General features: G+C 40.3%; 1 protein-coding gene across 1 annotated transcript; it reads right to left on the reverse strand.

Annotated features, from left to right (window-relative positions):
- Positions 1–7,391: 7,391 nt before the first annotated feature.
- On the reverse strand, positions 7,392–16,174 carry LOC136504742 (protein ZINC INDUCED FACILITATOR-LIKE 1-like). The gene is made up of 17 exons (XM_066499731.1): positions 15,946–16,174; positions 12,353–12,393; positions 12,103–12,163; positions 11,912–12,014; positions 11,691–11,793; positions 11,559–11,612; positions 11,424–11,486; positions 11,304–11,353; positions 11,156–11,231; positions 10,386–10,586; positions 9,157–9,244; positions 8,723–8,808; positions 8,538–8,645; positions 8,276–8,320; positions 8,095–8,183; positions 7,879–7,922; positions 7,392–7,723 (listed from the first exon to the last, which is right to left on the reverse strand). Exons 1-17 carry the CDS (start codon positions 16,088–16,090, stop codon positions 7,617–7,619), a joined length of 1,464 nt encoding a protein of 487 aa, XP_066355828.1. The 5' UTR covers positions 16,091–16,174; the 3' UTR covers positions 7,392–7,616.
- Between the last annotated feature and the right edge of the window lie 206 nt (positions 16,175–16,380).

Consider the following 16,380-nt stretch of genomic DNA (forward strand, 5'->3'; position numbering starts at 1 on the left):
CTTCTTTTGGCAATCCCATTGGATTGTGGTGAGTATGGCAGTGTCCTCTCATGAATAATCCCATATTCTACGTAGAATTCAAAAAATTCACTTGAAAAGTATTCTCCACCACGATCAGACCTTAACCGTTTAATTTTTCTCTCAAGTTGATTTTTTACTTCAGCTTTATAGGTCTTAAAATAATGCAATGCTTCATCTTTTGATTTTAGCAAGTACACATAGCAAAATCCAGTACAATCATCTATAAATGTCATGAAGCATCTTTTGTCACCTTTAGTCAATTCTCCATTCATCTCACATAGATCAAAATGAACTAGTTCTAATGGTGCCAAGTTTCTTGCCTCCACTGCCTTGTGAGGCTTGCGAGGTTGCTTAGATTGCACACACACATGGCACTGAGAACCTTTGACTAGATTAAATTTTGAGATTAAATTCAGATTTGCTAGCCGTGATAGACAACCAAAATTAACATGACAAAGCCATGAATGCCAAATATTTGACTCATTAGGGATAATAGCATTGTTCATAACCATATTACACACATCATCATGCAAGGATAAGCGGAACAAGCCTCCACAATCATAACCTTTTCCAACAAATATCTCATACTTCGACAGAACACATTTATTGGCCTCAAAGACAATTTTATAACCATCTCGACACAATTGAGAGCCACTAACTAGATTCTTTTTGATGGAGGGGACATGCTGCACGTTCTTTAACAGCATTGTCTTTCCCGAAGTGAACTTCAGAATGACCGTACCAATGCCAAGAACACGCGCATGGGACCCGTTCCCCATTAGCAAGGCTCTAGTCCCGCGGACCTAATAAGAAGTGAACAAAGAAGCATCAGCACACAAATGTATGTTAGCCCCAGTGTCCATCCACCACTCAGGCGAATAACAGACTGAAAGAACAGTGGGTAAAGAATTTCTATACCCAGATGTTCCTCCTTCAGCCTCGCTAACAACCATGTTTGTAGCTTTCTCTTCTTGCTTAAATTTGCGGTCTAGACACGCACTTGCCCAATGCTCTTCACTACCGCAAACAAAGCAACCTCCTTTTTTGTTCTTTTTCTTCTTAAAAGTGGTTGTTTGCTTAGGCTTTGAGTTATTCTCTTGCTTGTTCTTCTTCTTATTATTACAAGATGCATCTGAATTTTTCTTCTGCACCATATTGGTACTAGAAGACTCAACTCCTTTTTCCACGATTATCTTTTGCTCTCGCCCTCTCCTCAACATCAAGAGACCCAATCAGCTCAGCCACATTAAACTGTTGTCTCTTGTGCTTTAGAGAGGTAGTAAAATCCCTCTAAGAAGGTGGCAGCTTAGCGATAATATGGTCGACCACAAACTTGTCGGGCAAGACGTATGGAAATTGCTCGAGTGCCTTAGCCAATGCCTGTATCTTATGAGCCTGTTTCACTACTGAATGGTTATCAACTATTTTTTAGCCATACAACTGCTCCATGATGTACAACTAACTACCAGCATCAGAAACACCGAACTGAGCATCAAATGCATCCCATAACTCTTTTCCTGTCGCACATATGATGTAATTGTCCTCGTATTTGCTATGAAGAGCGCTAATCATGGCGCCTTGAAATAGGTTATCGGCAGCCACGAACCTTTCCTCCTCCTCAGGAGTAAATTGTTTGGGTTTCCCCTGTGCGACATAATAGCAATTCATAGCAGTTAACCACAAGACCATCTTAGCATGCCATCTCTTATAATTTGTGCCATCAAAATCATTTGGCTTCAATGCAGCAGCAAAACCACTAACAAAAAATTGCCTAATATCAGGTTTTTGGATTGTTAGGAAATTAGGCATTTTTGTGTTTAATTTAATCCAAAAATAGCAGTAAATTTGTGATAACAAATATGTGCACGTGTGAACTACTAGTGGCAACTATGATGAACATACTGATCATGTTTAAAAGCACAAAAATCTTACTGAACATAGAAATAGTAAGATTAGAAGTATACCTGTAACACCCTTCGTGTTACGCCCTAAACAAATTACTAAAACATGTCATGAGCATCATGTTTATGTGATAATACATGTGATGAAATGTGTAGATAACATTTTTGTAACTTAAGATGATCAATAAAAATATTAAATGTGAAGCTATTACACAACTCATGTATATCAAGTAGGGTTTAAAACAAATTTTTATTGAACAAAAATGCTATAGAACATATATGTGGCGTTGAAATAAAGTTTGGAATATGAACTTTGTAGATGACAATGAAATACTTGCCTTGAAAAATAACATTGCTAGCCAATATTTCTAATAGCCTAGAAATGCAACTTAGAATCAAGTTTAGCTTAAAAAAACTTAGAATATTTTCAAGTATGTTGACAACTAGACAATGCTAAGTTTGGCAATTTATTTTGTGAAATCGAGTTAAGAAGTGGTGTCGTGTTTTAGCTCAGGTTGGTAGCCTCATATCCCCTCTGGAGCATGGTGAAGATGGTTTAGGTTCTAGAGCAATTGTTTAGTTTTTATAGGCGCTTTAAAATTCATGCAAGACATGATTTCGGCCTAGTTCACCGGGTGAGAACGGTCACCATGCCTCGGGGCACGACGTCGCCGCGCCAGCTCGCTCTGCGCGCGCACGCACGCTGCTGCCTGCCTCGCCGCGTAGCCGCACCACCGACCCGCCCGTGCCGCGATGCAGCCGCTGCCGGTGTCATCGCATCCCCGTCATGTCCGTTCCTCTCCCCTGTGCCTATACCCCGCAGCTGGCCCAGTTAGATGCCGCGCGCACGTGGCCAAGCTCGTCGTCACCTTGCCATTAATGGCACTGTGCCCACGCGGGCCATGCCGATCGATGGATGCACGTGCCTGTCCGATTGCGTCCGTGCACGTAACACCTAGATCACGCCGGCCACGTCCCGCCAAGGCGAGACTGAGACGAGCCCACTTGCCACCTCATCTCTCTCTCCCTCTGCTGCCGCCGTCGAGCCACGTCATCAAATTGGCCATCGAGTGATCACTTCCGTTTAATTCAGCATGTCTGCGACTTCACCATCAAGTTCTCTCGCTGCTCGACCCCACCTAGCCATGAAGAAGGCATTGCCAAGCTCCAATTTGGCGCTTTTCCCGCCACCGTGCCGATAAGGCCGCGTTCGACCATGGATGAGGGCAGCCCTCCCACCGTCCCTCCCGAGCCAATTCACCTGCACCACTAGCTTTGCCTTGCCTCCCTCTCCACCTTGCGCACGCCAGTGGAACCGCTACCGCCTCCCCGTCACCACTAATGCGACCGCGCCACCGCGGTGCACCGTCGCATGGCTCGGCCACACGTGGCCACACCTCCTCCACCATCCTCCACACAAACCATCACCTCGGCTAGGTCTACAGTAGTCTACTGATGCTCTATCGCTAGCTAGTTAGGTTCTTAGGTGCTCTGGTTTGCCGGGGTAGCCGCGCCACCATCCTGGATGGCCGTGTGCTGCCGTAGCTGGCTCTAGCGAGTCTCGTCGCCCTATGTTGCCGCTTAGCGTAGCCGCTCGGGTCGAGGAGGGTGATCGACCCGATATGTGAGCCGACGCATGTCCCAGGTGGCCGGTGCGACCGTGCTGTGTCGCCATCCGCCGCGCCGCCGTGCACTAAGCCGCTGGGGGTGCACGTGGGTGAATTAGGGAAAGGACGGGGGGTTAAGTGAGAAGGTCTGAGAGAGTGGGAAATAGTGTTAGCACTTAGTTATGATTTGGGAGAAGTGCGAGGCCTCTTTTGCAAAAGCGCCAACATGCGCGGGACTCCCCCGCCGTGGGCCGCCTCGCGAGCGGGCCGGCCTCTCATGGGCCGCGCCAGCAGGCCGCTGCGCTCATGCGCTGCGTCACGTGGGCCACGTGAGAGATTGGTTTTTCTTTTTCTAGGAATCAGTGAATGGTTTTCTAATTTAATTTCTAAACTAATCTTTGGTAATTAATATAAAATCATGTAGGTGTCCAAAAATTATGAAACAAATTTTGTTAGGTTCCTAAAATTGTGATCTATTTGTTGGTGTATTTAGTTCATATTTATATGTGTTGACACTAGAAGGTATTAAATCATTTGAAAGTGCTTCATATTATTAAGTTAACCATTGTAGGATTTTTTGTAGTAAATTGGTGATAGCTTTAGTCCTGAAATGTTTATGGTAGCTTCATTGTATTATTATGTGCTCACTGTAATTTTTATGGCCTTAGAATAGACTAAGCATTAGGGTAGTTAAATGTTCTTTGTTTCAAAATACATTAAATCTTTAGTATAAATAAAGATATACCCTTAATTTGCAAAGCTAAGTGTTTGTTAGTGAACCCAACACTTTGCTTGATGAAGATGGTAGTTAGCTTAGTACCTCAGTAATTAGAGCTAGCTTAGTAGCTTAGTATGCATATTCTTATTTTAAGAGCTGTTGTTGCCTAAATACTGAATTGTTGCATCATCATCGCATGCATATAGAGAACGAGTCGACGAAGATCGTGACCACCGGCAATCACGAGTTCGAGGAGATTGTCGAGGAGTATGAGGAGGAGATTCTCGTGCAGAAGGAGGTCCCGGAGCCACCGACGACTGACTCAGCTGACACCGCGCCTGCCTAAGGCAAGCCCCGATGCATAACCCTTATTTTTTATAATCACTGTATATATATGTAATGTGCATTTATGTTACAGGAATCTTATGAAAACCACATGCATAGATATATCTGTCATATGAGTCCTACTAGTACAGGTTCGAGTAGCTGCTATGCTTAGGTTATCGGTAGCGTGAGTAACCTGTCGTTGCTCACAATAGGTGATTATTATAATTACTCTCATGATAAAAATGATGAAAGGAAAATGGAGATAGGGTAGGGATATGGTATGGGTTATGGTGGGTGTGACGAGTTATGTCCCAAGGCCATGGGGCTTAACTTGGTTACACTATTTTCCCTATCCATGTCGATTGAGGTCCATTCATTGCTGTGGATGGTAGTCAGGTCACAGACTTATTATCCTGAGCACATACTTGCTTATGGGAGCGGGAAGGCTCGTTACGCTCTTGTCGTGGGTTCTGACTCTTTCTGGACCGACTGATTGGAGGTGAGGAAAGGTGGAGGTCTAAGCACCATATTGAGACCAGCTCTCAAGTGTGGGGGCTTAGAGTCCAAGTTTGGACGGAGACCTAGACCCCGTAACAGGAGTGGAATGGGTTGGTCTTGTTTGTGCCCAGGGTACAAACGGGACGTGTGTTTTGGGGTATCCAGCTGGGATACATTGGTTCATGAATCGCCATTTCTGTGAGACGGTACGACTTGGCTATGGTCTAGCACCGTAGTAAGAACTGGAATATGAAAGATGGTAAAATGGTTCTCATTGCTCAACCCTTGCTTGAAGGTAGTATAGGTGCTTACCTAGAATGGTTAGCTAATGAAGTAATCATGACTGCTAATTAAACTTGATCTTAAGGACGTACATCTAGTAATGCTTTTCGCAAACAAAAAGAAAACAATAAACCCATATTGCCTATTATACCCCTTGGAGTCGGGAAACTATTCCCACTGGTCGGGTAAGTCTTGAGAGTATATTGTGTACTTAGGGTTTATTTTACCCTGTTGCAGGAGCAGCTTGAGGAGTAGCTCTTGTGTGGAGGATTCTTCTGGTGGGCACAGACGGATCCTTGTATCATTTCCGCTAGATGTTTATTTTCATTCCGCTGTTTAATTATCGCACTCTGAACTCTGGTATTGTAATAAATAATTTCCAAGAACTCTTGTTGTATGAAATGGACTAAGTATTGTAAGCCCGTACTCATTATTTGATTCTAGAGGCTTGGGATGGGGAAAACTTGGGAGCAACTCAACAGAAGAATAATGGTGCTATATCTTGTTTTTTTCGTCTGCATAGCTGAAGACAAGCGCTCCTTTTATAAGCACGAAAGGTAGAAGATGAAGTACCGAGGATGAACCTGGACGTCATGAAGCATCATGAAGCGTTCATCAATTACTAGTAACCTTGCCATAAACATGGGGTTACTAGTAATTACAACCATAACCATAGGAGTTACTAGTAACCGCAGCCATAACTACGACCGTTACAAGTTCAGTCATCAACTACATTCAGTCCACTATTTTATTGCACCTAGCATCTAATATGGCCTTAGAATTAATTTAATTTAATTATTAAATAAAATATAGGTCATACCCGCATTAAATCTAACAGTAATCACCTCCGATCAATGGGAAGCTTATTGTTATTGATTCTGTGTAGGTCTCGAATTCAAATCTTGTCCATCATAATTAAATAAAATAATTATTGCTCGCTCCTATTTCGTTTCTAAGGCTCGAAGAAGCTTTCACATGTGTGGGAGTGTTGAAGTATAAGTAAATTGTTCACCTCTTTCTATCAGTTGAAGCTTTTGGATTGAATGGACCAGCACACGCAACTCAATAATTTTATCGTTCCACAGTCAAGATACCCATTTCACATCATTCTTTTCTAATTTTTAAAATATTAACCATTAATATTTGTATCAAATAATCTTACGTTATCTTCAAATTTCCCATTATGGCATACCTTTTTTTGTGGCAAGACAAACCATCTTTGGAATTATGGATCTCATGCCTAATTGTTCTCACTTAATGTTTACTCCTACTATGTCTGGTCAGTATTATTGAGCTTGACATTTCTTACAACCAAATTGGCAACAGTTTAGTACAGTTTCGCTGTAAAAACGCCATGTATTAATAGTTCGTGGATATAGAAACCTTAATCAAGAGCGAATCAGGTAATTCGAGTAAATAGTTATACCATTAAATAAATACATTCTGTCCGAGTTAGTTATGAACAAATTTTTTTTACTGATGGCGGCCTTCCTTTTCTACACCAAACTATATATATATATATATATATATATATATATATATATATATATATATATATACGCGCGCTATTCTACACCAAACTATTATACTGAACAGAATTCAGTATTATTCAATAGTCGCGTTTCAGTATTATTCAGTATTTCGTGGTGCTAGGTGTAGTACTGAGTGATATTGAGCACTGTTCGGTAGTACTCAGTATTTTTTCTGGTCAATTTTGACTTGTGGTGTAGAATAATATTCTACACCAAGGGTGTAGAATAGCGCATATATATATATATATATATATATATATATATATATATATATATATATATATATATATATATATCAGTAGTCAGCTACAAAACAAGTTATTCTGTAGTCACCTTCATTTACGATAATTTTATATACTAATTTACGATAATCCCAGCTACAGGGTAGTAGTTCTATGAGAGTATATTCAGTAGCCAGCTACAAAATAAGTTATTCTTTAGCCACCTCCATTTACGATAATTTTATATACTAATATACAAAATAAGTTATTCTGTAGCTACAAAATAAGTTTTTAATTTACGATATATATATCAGACACACAATACGTACATCAGTCCACCAGGCTAACATACAATAATTATCATCAACAATAAAACCAGTCAACTCTCCATGAATAACCCCAGCTGTTTGGTTCAAGGGCATGCTTAATCCCTTTTCGCTTTACTAGCGCAGGACTAGTCCATCTGATTGATCTGAATGATCCAATGCTTCTGCAACTAATTAAAAACTCTAATTCCTATCATATTGCTGCTCTGGCATTGCCATAAAGGGCTTGAATGTGAGCACAAGTCCAAGAAACTCGACGACGCTCAGGAGAAAGAACACCATCTGATCACCTGTATGTGGATTGATTGTGGAATCAGAAGAAAACTGGAAGTAGAGTGTCATAATCCTAGAGTACAGCAGCAGCAACCATAATGAGAAGTAGTGACTAAAATATCCAAAGGAGTTAATATAGCATGTGAATGCATCAAAAAGATAAAACTTAGACCTGGAAAGAAGAAAGCCTGCTGGCGTCTCTGTGCCCAGGAAAACCTGCATTTGCAATTTTGCATGTATTAGTAAGTCATGAGGATACCAAAATGCCTAAGCATGTTTAGCAGTGCTTTGGGATTAAGTTAGAAATCCAAGATTATTCTAACTGAGACCTAATGAAAAATTAAATATCTCACAGAAGTGGTGAGTAACTAAAGTATATACTACTCACACAATGCCAGCCCCAGCAGGAGCGACTGCCTTGAATAAGGACATTACTGTCATGGACAGTCCATTTGCAGCTCCTCTTTGATCTTGAGGCTGAATAGTTGCACAGAGATCAGTCAATATGATACTTGTAGGATACAACAACAGAATGGCATTGAAATTGATTTGAACTTATATGCACATACCACAGCATTATTTTGAAGGATGAAAGTGCTTGTGACGATAGTAATCTGATACAACATGTCATGGATAAACTTATTAACATGAGGTGCAAAAATCCTAAGTGGTCTCCAAGTTTATATGAGTCTATAAGTCCATTACAATAATGCAACCACTCCTGATAACAGCAGATTTATTTTCTATCTAGAATATATAAGAAAGAAATGTCATAAATGGACAAAATTTGTTCTGAAAATATCAAGGCGATGGAGAAAAGAAAATACTCACACCAAGAATATTTTTTAATACTGATGCAATATTCAAAATGATCAATAGTCCAGTTCCTGAGAGATATGTCATATAGGGATATGCGAAGAGAAGAGGTATGCACAGAATCTGCAAGATCATGCACCGCATAAGACATGCAGCCAAATGAGTTAATGCTTATCAGCAGAACTACAGTTTTTACTCACAGCTGCAATTCGAGAAGACTTGATAGGTCCAAGAATTTTATTAATCCAAGGATATACAGAGAGTTGATATACAATAAGACTGACACCTGGAGATGCAAGAGGCAGATACTGTGATTTGTCAGTGTTGATATAAAAATAAATAGAAAAGGTCAGGTGTAAATAGCAGTGCCGTTAAGAAGAAAAGGACAATAGCTAGGGAAGACTTTGAATACTCTTTCTAGCTTGGGGTAAAATTAACAGTTCACGTCCACTATTGATAATCATGGACAGCTACAATTGTCAAAGTTTATAGTAGCGTAGTTTTAAAATATACTTCTGGGAAAATATGTGTGATGCCGGTTATTTCCTAGCACCTAAGTTGTGACAGAATAACCAGCACACACACAATACAATACTGGCAACACTGATAAAAGTACCAAAATAATAAGTGTTACCTGTTATTGAAAGCACTTGACCTACATCCTGAGATGATAAGCTAAGGCCACCATACTTCTTGTCACTTTCAGCCCATAAAGAGAACACCTAAAGTCGAAGCAGTATTTAGTTCTCATAAAGCCCAAAGTTAGTACATTAAGTAGTATAATAACGTAACTGCTACCAGACAATCACTGTCGGTTGCTTTGGTAGCACCAGCAGTGATATGTGGACTTTCACTCCGGTTTGTGGCTACAACCAACGGTGATAGATAGTGTACTATCATTGCCTGTTATAGCCATGAATTGGCAGTGAAAGTCCACATATATCACTACCGGTTTGTGGTTTAAACGTCACTGATAAACTATTTTTGAAAAAAAAATCTTTTTATATGAGGTCAGATCAAAGTAAGCTTTTGACCAAAATTGTAGAGTTCAAAGAGAACTAAAACTATGTAGTTGACAACATTTTAATTGGAGATGGTTTACATGTACAAATATTCAGTATGAATTCTCAGATCAAATTTGAGATGGTTAACAATGTCTAATGGATACAAAGTCAACATCAAAGTTGTAGTACTCGATGAGGTGTACAACTTTGCAGTTAACAACATTTTCATTTGAGGTCATTTAGAGTGTCAAATATATAATATTAGATTTGTAAATGTGTCATTAAAAGAATAGCAGTAGCTGTATTGTCACAAGTGTTGCATAGCTTAGCTGGTATTGACACACTGAGATAATCTAGCATAGTGAATATTTATCATTGGCTACCATCAGTTGATTTTTCTTTTGCTTCTACAAGCTTTTTTGAGAGGTAATCAATTGTGTGGTTACACATGCTGTTGTATATAGGTTACAAATTATATATTAGTAATCTCTGATAGGTTGTTCATTATTCATAATTGTAAGGTAATACATACAATTCCACTTAAAATTGTGTTGAGTACTTAAAAATAAATATCATGTCTGCCAGAATGTAAAACTAATTCAAGAGCACAATTAGTTGTAGAATAATCCAAAATTAACTATCTGTCCGCGGAAAGTAACCATCTGACAATAATATCAGGAGCAGGTTATATTTTTAGATATTAAGACCATCTATGCAAAAACAAGTTTATACGATGTATCAAATATGCCTACTAGTTATATTTTTAGATATAATACATGTTTGGAGAATACATAATTAACAGATATCACATTTAAGATAATTTTCAAAACCATAAGAAATAAAAAAAGTAGAAATATACCTCTGTATAAGCCATATCATGAAAGGAGAAGACACAATTCATAATTATGGATGACATCAATGGCCAATTCTTGAACAAACTCTTCTTGTTATCCAAGCTAGAATTTTTTTCAACCTTCTCTTTGCAGTCAATCAGATGGGCCTCCAAAGCTTCAACTATTTTATTTTCATTTTCATGAACTTTATGCTTGTGTAGTGTCTCCTAAAAATATATCAAGGCACTTTACTATATAATGTGGAAGAATAAATTTGAGGGACAAAACTAAACATCTTATTGATGGAATAATTTAAACCATAAAAAATTCCCTCGTTATTTGACATATATCATATATCATTATACCACTTATAAAAGGAAATGACATACCCACTTACCCAGTGCCGAAAGTTCCCACACAAGTTGGAGTATAGGGAAGGGAATTTCTATGCATCTTTATTCTTGTTTATTTTGCAAGGACGTTGATTCAGACCCTCAACCTTATATGTAACTAAAAAAAAAGGAAAGGCATCCCCTCACAGAGAAAACAAACAAAGTTCTGCTCGACCTTAGTACCATGCAAAAGTTGTTCAATGTTGAAATAAACATATTAGGACCAAACTCTCTTTCTAAAATATAGATAGGACTCATGTGTTTTGTAGTGTGTCATATATATTAAAATTATCTTAAATATCAATTATGTGTTAGATTGTGCAATATAGATTGGAGCACAGAAGCATTTAGAAGATTTGAGCAAGCACAATCATGAGCACGAAGATTATAGCAATCTAACATACCGGCATCCATATACAGCTTGCAAGAACAACAGTAGCAAAGAGTGATGTGCACAAGCAGGGTAAGAAATACGGGAACCTGTCAAGTTTCCACCAAATGTGAGTATTACAGATAGCAAGAAGTATCTAGTTTCGATAAAAGAAAGAATACCTTCCAAAGAATGAGTCTGGTGAAAAGATGTCTGGAAATTTTTCTGCAGGCTGGCGTACAAGAATTGCGTTACGGTTTCTAATAAATCATAGCCTAAAATTGTTACATTCTCTACTATACCAGTGCGAGGTAGCCTCCAAGAGCAGGTCCAATGATCAGACCTATCCCCCAAGCGGTGCTGACCTACAATTACAAGAAATTGAACTTTAGAATAAAAACAAGAGAAGTTCAAATTTCGTTTCATGAATATATTACAAGTGATAGTCCCAGAGCTTCATGTTCAGGTCGGCAAATTTCAATAGCATAAGCCTACAAAATTTGGCCATAAAAGGCATCAGCTGATTACACCTTGCATAAAAGTATTGAACAACATGCTAATTTACCTACTTTAATTGGCCCAAGCAAACCATTTAATGCGCCAAGGAGAAATCTTGTAGTTATTGCCATCCAGTAACTAGTACTAAGGCCAAACAAGGTATTAAATATGACCCTGCAATATTAACAAGATTTATTAGAGAATAGCCATATAAAATGAAATTCATTATAAGATAGGAATGAAAGAATTAATGCTTTAGTCAATACTGATGGAAGCAAGAACATTTACTAACACAGACAAAATGCCAACCATGACTACTGGCTTTCTCCCAATACGATCTGCTGCTATTCCCCAAACAGTTGAAGTCAAGCATCTACCAAGCATAAATGAAGCGCCTGAAAATTGTCCAGAAAAAGTTCAAAACATCATATATATACTCAACCATCTCACATGTGAATGAATCAGCAATTTATGAGGACTAACCCACAAATCCAGCATAGAAACCAATATCTTCTGTTCTTTTTGCAACATGCAAGTCTCTTATCTGAGAAAGAGATAAACTTATTAGCTAAAACAAATATGCACGCCAGCGCATATATATGGAAAAATAAATGAGAGGGGCTGATGAATTAATATTGACAAATTAATAGTTCTATCACTAGATTATTGATATCTATACAGAACAGTGAAATATCCTTAGGATTTAGGTTAAGAGGAATCATGACAAACATACCATGAAATACAAAAAAGGGAATAGTGATGACACCGGTAAAGCTGAATAGGGCAGGAGAAATGTAAGTGTTAATAAATGTATACTGAACTTTTTGCAAAAGAATAAAAAAACATATGGACCTGTTCGAGAAAAAAAATATGGACCGCTTACATGGAAATGATAGTATTCCATAGTCAGCAATAACGAGAAAATGATTATCCAGAGCGGCAACAAGTAAAGTTGCTTACATGGAAACGAACAGTGAAAAATAGAAAAATAGCCTTTTTTGTAAAAAAAAATCAAGAAAAATTATTGGTAAGTGTTTGTAACGTTATTTTAGAGTGCTTAAGCATGACCATTTTTTATTATAACAGTGTTCTCTAGATGGTTCTTAGTACCCTTGATATATATATAGAAATAACTATGGATATACTTGACCTGTTTGGGGATGCATCTGGCCTAAAGACAAATGTCCAGAAGAGTAGTGCTTATCCTATTCAGTGTGGAGAAGAGGAGATTTACACTAGTAGAGAAACTAGCTCTACTCCCGGTTCTCAACCCCCTTTAGTCCCGGTTTTAGAACCGGGAGCATGAATCCGAGACTAAAGGGTCTCCTCCTTTAGTCCCGGTTTCGCGCCCGGGACTAAAGATCCACCTTTAGTCCCGATTGGTAATACCAACCGGGGCTAAAGAGGCCTCTCGGCCTGACCACGGAGACTAAAGTTTTTTTTCTTTTTTTTGTTTCTATTTCTATTTTCCTTTTTTTTCTATTTTCACTTCTATTTTCACGCTGCTACCGAACTAAAGGTTTTCTTTTTTTTGTTTCTATTTCTATTTTCAATTGATGATTCATTTTGGTTTTTGAATTCGCATTAATGTTCAACATTTTGTATAAACTATAGTATGAAGGACCTTTAGTCAAGGATCAGCGGTACAATCCTATAGAGCAGATCCTGTTCAAGTTCATGCTACATGGTTCGAGAGCTGAGCTTTTAAGTTAGCTTTCACTCTTCTGAACAAGCGAGGTGGTGTTAATAGGTGGGACTGGCTAGCAATTCCAGCATATTGCGTACTGGGCCGCTCCATTCTAGTATATGCTCTCTCCTATGTGTGGGTTTCAGGTCGAGCCGGCCCATCTAGGCTGATCCTAGCAGAGAGACGATTGTTTTGTTGGCTTACACGTACTGACGGTGAACAGCTAGCTAGCTAGCTAGTGTAGCAGCTACTCCTACGTACTAGTGTCTCGATCGACTCGCTCCCGTACACGTACGCCCAGCTCGCTCCCGGCCGGCCGCAGGAAAGAAATACACACGCACCTCTCGATCAACAACACTACTGTGGGTGACTAGTTAATAATAATACTCGCTCTGAGCCGTCACACGGCCGGCACTCCACAGAGCTCAATCAGTTGGAGACCTTTAGTCCCGGTTGGAGACAGCAACCGAGACTAAAGGTCCCTTTCTAGTCTCGGACGGAGCCTCTAGCCGGGAGTAGATTTTTACCCCCGGTTGGAGGGACCAATCGGGAGTAAAAGTTAACCTTTAGTCCCGGTTGGTAGCTCCAACCGGAACTAAAGGTCCCCTGCAGCAAAAGCCTGCCGCAGTAGCCGTTGGGTAGGACCTTTAGTCCCAGTTGGAGCTACCAACCGGTACTAAAGGTTTCTCTAGTCCCGGGCACGAAAAATACCGGGACTAAAACCAAATTTTGAAGTGGATCAAATGTCGTTTCTCTACTAGTGTTAGGTAATTCAGCATGCCCTTCCATGTGAAGTTTCAGAGTTTCCTTGCCGATATCTTGGTTTGCCCCTCTCTTTAAAGAAGCTCACTAAGGCTCAGACTCAGTGTATTATTGATCGGATCGTCGACTAGATGCCTGGATGGAAAGCTGATCTTTTGAGCCGGGCGGGACAAGCAATACAAGTACAATATGTGATGACTGTCATGCTCATTTATCTGATAATGGCAGTAGACTTACCGCAGTGGGCCATAAAGGCAATAGACAAAATCAGAAGAGGGTATCTATGGCGAGGAAGGAAAGAGACAAGAGGAGGACACTGCCTAGTAGCTTGGGGCAAGGTGATGCGCCCTCGAGAGCTAGGAGGGCTAGGCATTTCAGATTTGAAGAACATGGGATGGGCACTTCGAATGTGTTGGCTATGGCTGCATAAAACTGAGCCCCATCGGTCATGGAGCATGTTTCTGATTCAGGTGCCAGAGCAGGTTAGAGCCTTCTTTGCAATGGCCATAATCACTGAAGTAGGGGATGGTACTCGCACACTCTTTTGGGAAGATAGGTGGTTGCATGGACAGCGCATTATAGAAGTCGCCCCTCATTTGCGTTCTTTGGTGGCTAAGAAAACTATCAAGAAACGTACGGTAGCGGAAGCTCTTACTGAACACATCTGGATTTCGGATATAAGAGGAGCTTCATCGATTGGAAAACTAGTAGAGCATCTTGATCTTTGGGATCTTCTCACAGACTTCTCTTTAAAGCCTGAAATGGAGGACGTTCATATATGGCGCCTACGCCCCCCCAGGACAGTACTCAGCAAAATCTGCTTATGAACATCTCTTTCAAGGATCAACTCTATTTAGACCTTGGGAACGGATTTGGAAGACCTGGGCCCCCGGAAAATGCAAGTTCTTCTTATGGTTAGTCAAACATTACAAATGTTGGACAACTGATCATCTTGCCCGTCGAGGTCTGCCCTGTCCGGAACGTTGTCTTTTGTGTGATCAGGAGCAAGAGACAATTAATCATCTTCTAGTATCATGTCCCTTTGCAAGGCAATACTCAGCCTGTTCGTTTGGCTGTGGCTTGTCGTAAACGATCGTAAATTTCCAACCGAAACAGTATTTTTCTCTTACACAAACCAGCCAACATTATTTCTTCACGAACCAGTAACGATACGAACCAACCAACCGAACAGGCTGACTGGTATTCCCTGCTATGTCAGGTTGGGTTGCAGCAATTTGCTCCTCAAGCAACTGATGTGGTGTTCGATGATTGGTGGGACAGATTATGGCATGCTGCTCCGGAACAACAAAAGAAAGGTCTCAATTCTCTAGTTGTACTAGGTACTTGGGTTCTTTGGACTCACCGCAATTCTTATGTTTTTGACGGAGCTGCTCCTAGCATTGCAAGGGCTCTTAATGCTACCAGCGAGGAACGACGTCTTTGGGAGATAGCAGGCGCACGAAGCCTCTCTTCCTTGACTACACCGGCACCTTTGCCTTAGAGTGGCCTGGTTGTTTGGTTTTTTGTGGTCGTCTTTTTATGTTAATTTAGCAGGCGAGAATGTATTCTAAATCTTTAGTTTGGCGTGTGTAGAATGTGTTTGTATGTGGGTGTTTGGGTTCTTATCCCGTATTTTCTTCTTAATATAACGAAGCGCAGCTCTCCTGCGATTTCAAGAAAAAAATAACCTTTTCCTCGACGATCTGGTACATCTGAATGTCTAATAACCACCCAATTCCTCTGAACTTTTGACCGTGAAAAGGAAAAAAAAAACTTTCCTACAATATCAAGAGATATACAAGCCAGAATATTTTTTCCGTTATCATCTTATTAGGAGAAAATCCAAGCAGGTTGGGAGGCAGAATTCCAATCCATACCAGTAGAGAGGCAGATGATCCAGACGTACAAGAACTCCTTGTATGGCATCCCCTCCTGGAGGTCCTTCTTCTGGTCGTAAGCGCAGCCCGGACACCCCGGATGGTACTTCTTCCCCAGCAACGGCGAACTGCTGCTCTCCTCCATTGGCGGCCACAAATGCAATCCTCAACTCTGACGAGCTTTTTGCTCACAGAACAAGAAGAGGAGGACGTGCTGTTACACCCTCTTTTTTATACATACAGAGAGAAAAATATTGTGGTGTTGAGTTTCCAGCTGATAGACATGTACAACTGTATGTATACCGTGTCAAGATCGCCAAGAAGAAGACGACGACGACGGCTACTGGATCGAAGGAAGAAGCCAAATGGTGCTGCACTGCGCCGGCGTTGCGATGGTTTGGGTGACCCATGCCGCGCCAAAGCAATCGCGTCATG

This window comes from Miscanthus floridulus, chromosome 14, assembly GCF_019320115.1.
Source record: "Miscanthus floridulus cultivar M001 chromosome 14, ASM1932011v1, whole genome shotgun sequence".
Taxonomy (NCBI): Eukaryota; Viridiplantae; Streptophyta; class Magnoliopsida; order Poales; family Poaceae; genus Miscanthus; species Miscanthus floridulus.